This window comes from Lathyrus oleraceus, chromosome 4, assembly GCF_024323335.1.
Source record: "Lathyrus oleraceus cultivar Zhongwan6 chromosome 4, CAAS_Psat_ZW6_1.0, whole genome shotgun sequence".
Classification (NCBI taxonomy): domain Eukaryota; kingdom Viridiplantae; phylum Streptophyta; class Magnoliopsida; order Fabales; family Fabaceae; genus Lathyrus; species Lathyrus oleraceus.
Genome location: NC_066582.1, coordinates 81,512,415 through 81,525,877, shown reverse-complemented (window position 1 = coordinate 81,525,877; position 13,463 = coordinate 81,512,415). Strand labels below are relative to the sequence as shown.

General features: G+C 39.3%; 2 protein-coding genes and 1 long non-coding RNA gene across 4 annotated transcripts in view; all 3 read right to left on the bottom strand.

Annotated features, from left to right (window-relative positions):
- Positions 1-5,090: 5,090 nt before the first annotated feature.
- LOC127073526 (uncharacterized) lies at positions 5,091-6,893 on the bottom strand. Of its 2 annotated transcripts, XR_007785781.1 has the most exons (5): positions 6,805-6,893; positions 6,644-6,721; positions 6,508-6,558; positions 5,870-6,188; positions 5,091-5,454 (listed from the first exon to the last, which is right to left on the bottom strand). It is a non-coding gene; the product is annotated as an uncharacterized LOC127073526 (long non-coding RNA). The 2 variants fall into 2 exon arrangements; XR_007785780.1 differs by having other exon boundaries at positions 6,508-6,721.
- Position 6,894: 1 nt separating this feature from the next.
- Positions 6,895-8,016, bottom strand: LOC127136115 (WAT1-related protein At1g68170; the record flags this gene model as incomplete). Its single annotated transcript, XM_051062712.1, has 4 exons — positions 7,630-8,016; positions 7,379-7,537; positions 7,101-7,252; positions 6,895-7,003 (listed from the first exon to the last, which is right to left on the bottom strand). Coding segments are annotated over exons 1-4 (666 nt in total), but the record flags the coding sequence as incomplete, so codon positions are not given.
- LOC127136114 (DNA oxidative demethylase ALKBH2-like) overlaps positions 8,008-13,463 on the bottom strand; it is a 29,652-nt gene continuing 24,196 nt past the window's right edge. Inside the window, exons 3-7 of the mRNA XM_051062711.1 lie at positions 10,302-10,599; positions 10,044-10,160; positions 8,598-8,666; positions 8,416-8,512; positions 8,008-8,126 (exon numbers count right to left, since the gene is read on the bottom strand). Coding sequence (XP_050918668.1) covers positions 8,008-8,126; positions 8,416-8,512; positions 8,598-8,666; positions 10,044-10,160; positions 10,302-10,599 — 700 coding nt within the window. The remainder of the gene's footprint in view (positions 8,127-8,415; positions 8,513-8,597; positions 8,667-10,043; positions 10,161-10,301; positions 10,600-13,463) is intronic.

The following is a 13,463-nucleotide window of genomic DNA, read 5'->3' as shown; positions in this document are numbered from 1 at the left end:
ACATACATGTATTGGGGAAAACGCCAATACAACAACAACTGTCTATAAAATACTCTCTTGGGGAAGCAAGAAAGGGTGAGGTGTTACCGGTTAGTAGGTAACAAGCTCGGGAAGAAGGAATATCTAAGACCGGTGCACGGGTGAGAGATATCAATCAACCAAAAACATCTGAGGAAAACCTGAAGAGGCATATTTCAACTCAGGAAGATCTGACTCCACAGGGGACCAAGGTCACAATAGGGAGCAGACAGGAAGGAACACCAAGGATACCGGGTTGTAGGCATATAACAGGTGACCGACCAAGGCGTGCATTGGTTTGTGTTCCAAAACACTCATCATCCTGAAGAGAGCTAGAGAAGCAATCTTGTTAAAGGATGGACATTCAATTCCACAAGGAATACGAATCTTACTCAGTTGGGGAAACAAACAAAGGGTTCAACCAAAGAGTGCATGAGATATATTATCTATAGCCGTCAAAACGTAGATAATATACTCGCAAGGAAGATTATCCATAACCGGGTCGTAGGTTGTCAAAGGATAAATCCACCGAAATCGTGAATTGGCGTGTGTTCCAAAACACTCATCATCCTGAAGAGAGCGAAAGCAAACTTGTTAAAGGATGGATATTCGATTCCACAAGGAATACGAATCTTACTCAACTGGGAAGGACAAGACCTCGACTGAAGAGCGCATGAGATATATTATCTATAGCCGTCAAAACATAGATAATATACTCGCATGGAAGATCATCCATAATCGGGTTGTAGGTTGTCAAAGGATAAATCGACCAAAATCGCGAATCGGTGTGTGTTCCAAAACACTCATCATCCTGAAGAGAGCGAAAGCAAACTTGTTAAAGGATGGATATTCGATTCCACAAGGAATACGAATCTTACTCCACTAGGAAGGATAAGACTTCAACCAAAGAGTGCATGAGATATATTATCTATAGCCGTCAAAACGTAGATAATATACTCGCAAGGAAGATTATCCATAACCGGGTTGTAGGTTGACAAAGGATAAATCGACCGAAATCGTGAATTGGTGTGTGTTCCAAAACACTCATCATCCTGAAGAGAGCGAAAGCAAACTTGTTAAAGGATGGATATTCGATTCCACAAGGAATACGAATCTTACTCCACTGGGAAGGACAAGACCTCGACTGAGGAGCGCATGAGATATATTATCTATAGCCGTCAAAACGTAGATAATACTCTCGCATGGAAGATTATCCATAACCGGGTTGTAGGTTGTCAAAGGATAAATCAACCGAAAAGAGAAACAATCGTTACCAACAACAACAGGGTAGACGAGAGATGACTCACTGGGGATAAATTGCGCGAACAAGGCAATTATCCAAACAACTGGGGTAGAATGAATATTCGATTCCGCAAAGGGACAACGAATCTTACTCGACTGGGGAAACACGAAGGGCTTCGACCGAAGAGTGCATGAGATGTATTATCTATAGTCGTCAAAACGTAGATAATACTCTCGCATGGAAGATCATCCATAACCGGGTTGTAGGTTGTCAAAGGATAAATCAACCGAAAAGAAAGGCATCGGGATACCAGACTAAGTATGTAAAGATGACCAATCAAAAGGGGAAACCACAAACATTACCGGCAAACGGCGAATGAAAGAGGACCCACTGAGGATAAAAATGGCTTACTCGGAGCAATTATCCAAAAGGAAGGGGAAGACCCGCTGGGGATAAGATTGCTTAATCAAAGCAAATATCCAAAAGGGAAAAGGACTATCAACACCGAAAACTGGATAATGATAACCGCAAAGAGGGGATTACATCTACCGGTTAGTAGGTAGAAAACCACGAAAAAGTAACCGTCATCGACTAGGATGAGCACAAGGGTTGACTCCACAAAGGAGAGAAAAGAGGGTTCATATCTACCGGTTAGTAGGTAGAAGACCACAACAATCTGCTGAGGAACAGAATGGGAGAAAATAGGATTTACAACTACCGGGTAGTAGGTAGAAGACCACAGACTCCCCTGGGAATAAGGTGAATGATTGCCGGTTAGTGAGCAATTAATCATCTATACCACGAGGAAGCACAAACTCCGACGGGGAGTAGGTAGAAGACCGCAAAAAATCCGCCAACAACCAGAATGAACCCCAAAGGTTACCTCTGCTAGGGGATGAAAGTAGGATTTATAACCACCGGTTAGTAGGTAGAAAACCGTAAAGATAGGACTTACAACTACCGGTTAGTAGGTAGAAGCCAACAACTTCCGCTGAGGATAAGATGAATGAGTGCCGGTTAGTGAGCAACTATTCATTTATACCACAGGGAGGCACAAGAGACGACCAATAGGAAGCCAATTTAGGATCGATCCAAAAAGGCAAACTGAATCAAGACTCATCCTAATGAGGAAAGAACTCCATAGGGAAAACCCATCCCGTTATGTGTGTAGGGAGGGAACGGAAACAACCGTCATCCACGAGGATATAACTCAGTGGGGAGTGCAGAAGGAAATGGTAGACACTTTCTGATTAAGGGGCTGACTCTATATTGAGAGATTAGACACCCGACATCTGCTTGGGGAGATCTACTGGGGAGATCTATATCACCAATTAGCAGGAGACAACAATCAAAAGATATATGGCAAAAGATGCAACATGAATATCTAAATGTTATGATTATGCGTATATGCATTATCCATGATGAATGCTGATAAACAGACATGTCTAACACACATAGGTCCCGGAATCAACCACCCGGTACTACCCTTCCAGAGGGAAAGCCAAAAGATCACCTGAGAGCAAAAGAGATCTGCCGGAGACTGGGATATCAGGGGACAACACCATCCTGCAGGGGAGGAAGGCCACAAGAGGCTGCCGGAGGGATCGTCAGTCACAACCGGAGAAAAGAGTTCATAGCACAGGCAGACACTGCCACAATAGCAACTCATGCTGGGGGTCAAAGATACCAAGAAGCAACCAGATCTCTGGTGGGGATAGATAGGCATTGATAAAGTTCATCATGCCAACAACTCCGCTGGGGATCTATCTGAGGAAATGATGGAGTACTGGGATGTCAATCCACCAAATACCGAATCTTCAAAGAAAGCACCCATGCTGGGGATAGGAGAAGACTGCTCTGCTGGAGAGAAGAAAGTTAAAGTCTTCAACAAACACTCTGCTTGGGAACTGGCCCACAAAAGTGTTCAAACAACAACCTACTGGGGATGACCCACCGTAGGGCTCAAACAACACTCTACTGGGGATGACCCACAATAGGGCTCAAACAACACTCTACTGGGGATGTACCACAATAGGGGTTAATAGGGCTTGGAGGAAGAATGCTGCATTGCTGGGGAAATGAAGATGAACAACTTCGAACAACACTGCACTGAGCACCCTCGCTGAGGAGAAACCATTAAAGGTTCTACAGGAAAAAGATACAGTTATGCCAGAGATATGAACAAAAGTCTTACCCTGTTGGGAATCATACCACCCTTGGGAGAGCACTGAAGATCCCCTAAGTATCCTTCCATCATCGTGAATGTTCACTTTGTTTAAGAACAATTTTGTGAAAGATTTGTTTATTTTGAAAACAATGATATTTTATCAATTAAGACATGCAAAACATTTGTTGAGTTGAAACAAATAAGAGTGCAAATAATTGGATAAAAGCTCAAATTGATTTGATGGAATGGTAGTCTGCGAATGGCAAGACTCCATAGATCTGTACAAGTTTGAAATTGGTGATATATATTGGAAGAGGGCTACATTGAACATAATGACCATTTCTCCACCAATTCCGAATTTTGATGTATTCGAAGCTTCAGTCGACGACGAATCAAGAATTTTCTGGCGGATGACAGATGTAGAACACAGTCTTGTCAGGATGCAGTTACTTGCCAAATCCCTAATTTTTGCCTAGATTGCCCCAGTGTGAGGTACTCAATCTAGCGGGATGCAAATTCTTTTTTCCAATGTCTCTAACTTTTGCCTGGATCGCCCTTTCGGGTTTTCCACCGAGACGCTCATTTTTGCCTAAGCCGCCCTTTCGGGTTTTCAACTTAGCGAGCCATTTTTTTATCTAGGCGAAGTATTTCTTGACTGCATCTGAATTCACAGGACGAGTGAAATCCTCCCTATCCATAGTTGTAAGCATCAAAGCTCCGCCTGAAAAGGCTCTCTTGACAACATATGGACCTTCGTAGTTTGGAGTCCACTTGCCCCTGGAATCGGGCGCGAAAGACAAAACTTTCTTGAGCACGAGGTCACCTTCTCGGAACACACGAGGCTTGACCTTCTTATCGAATGCTTTCTTCATTCTCTGCTGATATAACTGACCATGACACATGGCAGTTAATCTCTTCTTTTCGATCAAATTCACTTGGTCGTAACGACTCTGAATCCATTCAGCATCAGTCAACTTGGGATTTGAGGGTGCTATTATTCTTTTGTTTCTTTCTTTCTTTTTTCTTTCACTACAACAAACAAGACCTTAGACAGCGCTTTTTTTAGCCTTAGACAGCGCTTTAAAGCGCTGTCTAAACCTCCGTTGCTAAAGGTTTAGACAGCGCTTTTTTAAATCTTAAAAGCGCTGTCTAAGCCCCCCCCCTTAGACAGCGCTTTGGCCAAAAGCGCTTTATAAGACCCTCTTATTTTAAATTTTTTAGGTATACCTTAGACAGCGCTTTTGAAAAGCGCTGTCTAAGCCCCACCCCCTTAGACAGCGCTTTGGCCAAAAGCGCTTTCTAAGACCCTCCTATTTTAATTTTTTTAGGTATACCTTAGACAGCGCTTTTCAAAAAGCGTTGTCTAAGCCCCCCCCTTAGACAGCGCTTTTTACAAAAGCGCTATCTACGGTATACAAAAATTTTTGAAGCTTTTGTTTTAAACCACATTTTTTCCAGGTTTATAAACCAGAATTTCTACCTGTTTTCAACCAGATTTTGACAGACAATTATCACATTTTATATATGCCATTTTGGCCTTTTTTCTACCAATTTTTGGCTAACAAATATAAAAGCGTGTGGTGGAAGTCAGAAAGATCAATAAGTCACGTAAATGTGTCAATTAAAATGAAATTGTGGGAGTAGATTTTAATGCAAAACTCATTAAACTCTATGACAATTGTTACACAAATTTCTATTAAAAAAATTATTTTACAATAATCTAAATAAGTTAATCAAAACCAAATCACTAAAATACAGCCTAATAGCCTAATTATAGAATGTATCATAAACAATAGAGATTCAAAGCAATTCTTAATAGGATAACTTCAGCTCAAATCTTTGATTGAATTTACTACGATGACTTCAGGTTGAACCTTAAACCACAGGTTACAGGGAGGAGAATCAGACTCAGAATGCAAACTTCAGGTCAAAACTTCGGTTGAACTCACTAACAAGTCCAAAATGCTACCTTTTAGCAAGAAGAATTGGGAATCAATTGCCTCAATGTAAGTAGCCATATCCCATCCTGAAACCAAGTCATGACTCATGAGCCAGCAGCAAGTAAGTGAATATCTACAAGACACAGCCATTTTGTTTTCCCGTCATTTCAGTAAAATTTGCAGTTTTAGATTTTAGAATTCAATTAAAAATGTAAATAGCACTAAAACAAAAGGAGGAAAAAGAAAGGAATTCAATACAGCAGTAACCTAGGAGAACAATTGTTGAGTAAAGGTAAACCAAGATTGCTATTCATTTGATTTGATTCCATTTCTATCTTTCTTTCACTTCAAGCTTATCTCAACATCAAAACTAGGCTTTAACAACAGTTAACCCCATATCCGACGTAGTTTCAAATGTGAAGATTGAAAGAGGAGATTGTATGAAATATACAGACGCTAGAAATAATATTGGAACAGTATGTACAAAATAGGGTAACTTACATTGCAATTCAGCATGCCGGGAACTCTTCTCAATTAGAAGGAAGTGTGATAGATCTACATCCTGCTGTGTTCCTGTCAAGTTGGAAGTGACAGCAGCACCATTTTCCATGCCTTGTGACCTAGTATTAGTCATCAGTGTTTTCTAACAGCTTTGGGATTATAAGGTATGTCAGATGCTTCAGAGGCTTGATGCTGACAAATTATCTCCACCATTGCTGCCATCACATGTTTGGATGCCAGTTCCTGCAAAGGAGCAGCTGTCCTGACTGTTTAACGAACTTGAGAATGCAACAAGTACCATATGTGCCTTTGTTTCAACCTATGTCCAAGAATGACATACAAAAAGGTAAGTGCAATGAATGAAACATGCCAACAATGCAGTTTACTAGTATTTACCTTATGTACGGCAACAATGTATCTTATGAACTCAGTTTTTACAAACTCAGTTTTCAAACTAAACATAGTTAAATATATTAATAAAAGAAGTGTTAAAGACTGTTATAAAGGCCATAGAATATGAATACGGTAGAGTATACAATGTTGTAATATAAATTTTGAAGAATGTTTAGTTAAATATATTAATAAAACGGTCGGTGACAAAGAAAAACGAATCTGTACTATATTTTGTGTTTGCTTACCCCTGTCTCTTCCTTCACTTCTCTAATTACAGCATCACAAATATCTTCACCCTGCAAATAGAATTAAAACATGTCAAAACTCAAAAGATTGAATTTCCATTTTCATAATTTGATCAATAATCATTTCGACGTATACTTCATTCACAGCTCCTGTAGGCATCTTCCATACACCTGTGCCTCCAAATCTACCACTGGTTTCCTGAACCACAAGCACCTATCAAATGAAACAAAACCAATCAAACAGTATTACAAACAAGAAACAGTATAATAACCACAAAATGATGTGTGAAAGATCACCTCTCTCTTGTTATTGACAACAAAAGCACCAACGCCGACACGGTGTGACGCGTTTGCAGGAATGCTATCAGGGGTATCAGGGATCCAATATACATTTTCAGAAGCTATTCCATTCATATTATCCATTTTTCTCGCTTCTTTGCTCTTACCCCATAATAACATGTATAATCCGCAAACAATCAACGCGGCTCCTGTTAGACTGCACAGTATGATTTATAACAAAGGGTGAATCAGTAACCGACTGTCACATGTTTACTGCAATGAATATGTTTCTGAAACCCGATTGCTTAATTTACCTTCCGACTGTAATGTACTCGTTCAATACGAACGAAGAAATGAAGGCCACAAGAACAAGCATTAGAGGGTTAAAAGCAGACACATACAAGGGTCCTTTCATGCCCACACACCAAGCCAACAGAACAAAACACACTCCAGAGGCCAATATACCCTACAAAACAAACCAATTAATGTCACATAAGTTTCACGGTGAATTTATCAGAAACACTATGATTCTGTTAAATCTACTGTCATACCAAACAAGTACTAATGTATGATATGGTATGAATTTTCGTACCGCGGAAGCTGCTGTCAAAAGTCTCAAATTCCAATCAAGCTTCCACTGGCTCCAATCTCTCTCAGTACAAATAGCATATATAAAAGATTGAATTGCACCCATTATAGAGGTTAACGCCGCAATTGAATAATGCCACGGAAAATTCTGACTCATCTTCGACTGCGTTTATCCATATTCATAATGTTATAAACAAGAAAACAGTGTTTTCAACATTTTTGTATAGTAAAATTTAAGTTAGAAATTGTAACTACCTGTGTTATAAACCATAATGAGAAACTGAGAGCAGTGCCTAAAGCTAGCATGAGTCCCCAAACATGAGAACCAGCAGGGGAATGATGTGTTGTTGATGTAGCATTTTGCAGCAAGTCAATGTGCAATGATAAGTTAAATAATCTTTTGCCTTCATATAAAGTTAGGATCATTGCACCACCAATTCCACTTAATGTTCCCATCAACTTCGCTTTCCCAGCCGGTGTTCCAAGATTTGGCTTCTCCATTCTTCAAAAATCAATCAAAACACATTTTCACAGCTTAATCCAAAATCGCTTAAAAAAACATGAGAAATTCTCAGGACCGTCTTTAAGGGCGTGCAAGACAGACTTCCATATATAGCCTAAAATTTATCTCAGTTAAGCTAACGTCAAAGCATTTGCAAGCAATGCTGATGTGGCTGGAGCAATTTCTGATGGTTTTAAGACGACAGCATTACCGACTGCAATAGCTCCAATAACTGGATCAAGTGACAGCACTGAAAAAACAGAGATAATGCAATATAACATTAGTGCTTATCATATAAACAGTTGTGTACTAACTACTATTATAATAACAGATAAAGTCACTATTTTCAAAAATGCTATGCCATCTTCATAAGCTGTCATGGAGAACATATAAAAACAAGTTGAAAACAGCCTATGAACATATAAAAACAAGTTGAAAACAGCCTATGAACATCCCAAACAATTTCACAAATGTCTATGTTAGTACATAAGTTTAAATAAGTCAATACAAACAAATAAAAGATAAACATTTTAACATACAAAATGGATAGTTCCATGCAGAAATGACCAACACAACTCCGAGTGGTTCAGACACTATTTCAGCTGAAGCAGGAAATGTAGTGAGGGATGTTTGGACCTGCATTAAAGGGTGAATTCCTGTGATTAATGAAAAGAATAATGACAAAATAATGTCAGTGTAACAACTTCACTTAAAACATTACCTTTTCCGGAGTCATCCAATGCTTCAATTCCTTGATTGCAGTTTTACACGAGTTTTTCAACATAGCAATCTACATTACAACAACAACAGGTATGAGACGAACTATATTCAGGACATCAGCTACATGTCCACTGTTGCGCAATTAAGCCTAATCTCCTTGCTAATCTCTACTAAACATTTCTGTATCTTGGCTAAAATAGTTTCACATGTATTCATAATTGTTTACTATCAAAAGAAACACGTGTGTTATAAGGTCTTATCCAAGGGCCAAAATAACTCTAAGACTATCTAAGCAATAAATACAACAACCAATTCACACTTGCTGGGGTATAATAATTGAATGCCCATCAGAGACCTCCTATCCATACACAGATTACCATTGTTCTTGAAAATTTGTTGAAATTAACACAGCTTAAACAAGTGTTATCACATTGAGTGTGACACTGATTTTGTAAAATATACCCTTAAAAAGAATCACTTATTATAAATTCAAAGTACCAAACCTATCATAAATAAAGTTATATAATAATTTGTCAAGACTACATCACATTTAATGTGTGACTCTGAAAGAGAAGAAAAAAACTTAAAAAGAAGAAAAGCCATTGAGCATAAGATTGGTCCATTTCAAAAAAGTAATAGTTCCTCATTAATGCTCACGCCAGACCTTAGAAACTCATGCGGCAACGTTTCAACCACCGAATCGTAAACACATTAAAAAAATAAGAAGAATGTACAACAAGAACCAGCGCTATCACCAATTCAATTTACTACCCTAAATAACAATAAATGAAATATAACTTCCTTTTATTTATTTAGCAAAGTTAACAACCAATAGATTAAAAAATAAATTTAAATTTAAAAATTATAACCTATCGCATAAGCGCTTATATATAAACTAATTTTATAACAACAACAACAGTAAGTGCTTATAGTATAAAACTTATCGCATAAGCGCTTATATATAAACTAATTTTATAACAACAACAATAAAAAAGCCTTATCCCATTAAGTGGGGTCGCCTACGGATCAACTTCAGCCATAATATTCTACTGTATATACAAGTTGTTTTTATATAAGCAATTCTGCAGAGCTTCTAGAAATAAGCTGAAGATAATTTATGGACACGTCAAAATTGTTTCTATAAGCTCTTCCAAACAGTTTCACCCGTGTTTGTGCCAAGTAAATAAACTTAAATAAGTCAACCAAAGAGGCTTTTACTAAAGTTAGCTTCTACATCTCACTTTCAAATGCACTTTTACTTAGCTTCTCTATAAACTTCAACAGGCTCAGAAGAACTTATCTCTATGCAAAAAACCATAAAACTTATTTTGATTGAGAAAATTCTATAAGCTAAAAACTAATCCAAACGGGTACCAAAGTAGCATCAACAAACACAAGTAAAAAACTCATTAACAAACAATTAATGCAGATTATAAATAACCCTTACAGCATCCAAGATGTCTTTAAGCGGTGGATAATCATCCCATGAATATGCATGTGGCTGGTATCCACTGTAACTCAACTCAGTCAATCCTGAAGATGCAACATAACAAGTGTCTCGAGGCTGCATATAATTACATAACAACAAAATTTACAAATTGGGATTAATAATTAGGAGCATTGATTTGAAAGGTGAATGAAGAGAAAGATGAAATTTTGTAGGGAACCCAGAATTTGGGGAGGGTTGAAATGAAGAGAGGGAAACCTGGAGGAACGATTTACCGAAGACGCGAATGGTGGGTCTGGTCCATGGGATGTGGTTGTCGAGGTAATGGAACCATTTCCATGATTGTTCGGAAGGTATTAACCTCTGAATGAAAACGACGTCGCTTCCGTTTCCGAGATCCACCGTCTCAGCCTTCTTCGCGGCGTCGTTAGGGTTTGCTTCTGACACCGTCTTTAGCTTCAAGACGCTCATTGATGATGACGACGACGAGGACATTGCAAAATATTCATCACTGTTAAAAAAAAAATCAGCCTTAAGGTACTCTTTGAAAAATAATCTATCAATATAATATTTTTAGATTAATATTTGGAAAACGTTTTTTTACAACAAAATAAAATTGTTAAAAAATGCCTTTTCTTTGAAGGCTTATTCATAAATTAGCGCATATAACTATTTATAAGAAGAAGAAGAAAAAGCGCTTTCTATACCCCTTAGACAGCGCTTTTGGTTTTAATTTTTTTTTTAATTTAAAGACTTTAGATAGCGCTTTATCAAAAGCGCTGACTAAGGTCTATATTTAAAAGCGCTTTCTAAAAGCGCTGTCTAAGGGGGTGTCTTAGACAGCGCTTTTAGAAAGCGCTGTCTAAGACCCCCCCTTAGACAGCGCTTTTATTATTTTTTTGGAACATTTTCCGTGTTTTATTTTAATTTTAACCTTAGACAGCGCTTTCTTTTAAAAGCGCTGTCTAAGATGCGCTGTTAAAAGTCATTTTTGGCGTAGTGTTTCTTTTGATTTTGATTTTGATTTTTTTTCACCCTTTTTTTTTTATTACATTTGTAGTGCCCCAGTTGGACTGTTTTGCTGATTCTCAAGACGCAGCTGAATGATCTTCTTTTTGTGCTCAAGAAGACGGGTAATCTCATCAGGAATCTCTTCAACATCATCTTCCTCTGCCTCAAATACAGGGAATTCAAGATTGGGAGATGGAGTTGGATCATTATGTTCAATGGGTTTAAGAATCAACCTGCATAATGATTTTGAATATAAAAGCTTTTTGGAAATCAAACAAGGCAATCATTATGCAGATGAAAAGATTGCTTTTATTCTTGTTTTTAGGGTTTTTTGTGATCACCAATTTCATTGAAAAGCGAAAAGGGAAAACAAATGGAAAAACAAATGTTTTAACATGCTTTTATTGAATGAAAATATCATTGCACAAATGTTGCCAACAATGTCATCACTTCTCCTTTTGGCATGGGAGAAGGGTTTTTAAACAAAGTGATTATTATGCTGACTTATGCATGACTGTAGGAACATCCACAGTGACCCAAATGTGGCAGATCCCGCCAGGGATGACAAATGTCAGTATCTTCTGTATCTTCTTCCAGAATAGCAGTAGCTTCTTCACTCTGATCGGCGTGGATAAAACCTCCACTCTTGAACAATCCTTCTTTGTTGAAGACCCCAGAAGAAAAACCAACGCCAGCCCGGGATTTGTCGTCTTCAAGCTCGATTAACATTGGGACCTACGCCCTCAAAGCTCAGAATACCTGATCTCATAAGGTCTTGAACCTTATTCTTCAACTGAAAGCAGTTGTCCACATCATGGCCAGGAGCACCCGAATGATACACACAATGCTGATCAGGCTTATACCACCACCGAGGGTTGACGGGTATAGCCAGTGGGTCTCTGGGAGTAATAAAGTTCCGCTCTATCAAAGAGGGATACAGTTCTGCGTATGACATAGGAATCAGATCAAAAGTGATCTTCTTCCTCTCATTACTCATACTAGCTTGATTACCATTGCGAGGTTGGTTAGCCTGCTGTTGAGGACGATGTTGTTGATGGTGATATTGCTGAGTTGGTCTTCTTTGCTGTTGTTGAGGTTGAGTTGCTGGAATAGTCACAGCAGCGACTTGACGATATTGTATTATGTTCACATTCCTCTGATGGTGTACATCATTTGTTCCACCCTCTCCCCTTCCGGGTGCCCCAGAAAATGGCTTCTTAGAACTGGAAGAACTTGAAGAGCCAGGATCTCGGATCTTTCCTACTTTGATGAGACTCTCCGTTCTTTCTCCACAGATTACAACATCTGAAAAGCTACCAAACAGGCAACTTCCCATATGGTCCATGAACAGACCCTGCAGGGTTCCAATGAACATGTCAGTCAGCTCTCTCTCCAACATCGGAGGTTGCACCCTTGCGGCTAGTTCACGCCACCTCTGGGCGTACTCTTTGAAGCTTTCACCAGATTTCTGACACAAACTCTGCAGCTGAGTTCGGCTCGGAGCCATGTCCATATTGTGCTTATACTGCCTCAGAAAGGCTTCACCCAAATCCCTCCAGCTTCTAACAGACTCCCTCTTCAGGTCCATGTACCAGTCCAAGGACGCTCCAGACAAGCTGTCTTGGAAAAAGTATATCCACATCTTCTCGTCGTCAGTATATGCGGAGATTTTTCTGTAGTAAGCCTGCACATGGGTGCGAGGACAAGAAGTGCCATTATATTTGTCAAAAGACGGCGCCTTGAATTTGTAAGGGATCCTTAGCCCATCAACCAGTCCCATATTTGTTACATCAAAACCCAAAGAGTTCTGACACTCCATGGCACGAATTTTCTCAACAAGGGCGTCAACTTTTCTATCCCTCTCTTCAGTCCTACCCACCTCATCATCATCACTGAGGAGCGTGAACATATCCTCTTATCTGTCAACCAACGGAGCAGGATGACGAACTGGAGCGCGGGTTGCTCTAACATTAGCAGTCTCTGCAGCAATAGGTTGTCCGTTGATTCTGATACCCCTCAACTCATCACCCACAACATAGTTAGGGACGAGGATGATGGCAGCAACATTGTCATTAACAGGGACTCCCTCTAGCGAAGCACGGTTGACAGGTGGAATCACAGCTTCCTGTCTCTGGGCCAAAGCTCGGAGCTTCTCTTGACCTTGCACAACCCCTTGCATCATGCTCATAAATTGGGTCATGTTAGCCCTCATCTCTGCCAACTCAGCCTGAACTTGATCCATACTTCTCTGTTGATTCAGTCCTGTAGCGTAGCGGTGCGGACGATGATCAGCAATCCTGCCTAAAACAGGAACCAGAATGAGAAGTCTCTTCAAGAACACCTGTAATGCAAGAATGATATGTGTATGATGCGTATGATGTGTATGCTGTTTATCATGAATGATCCTGA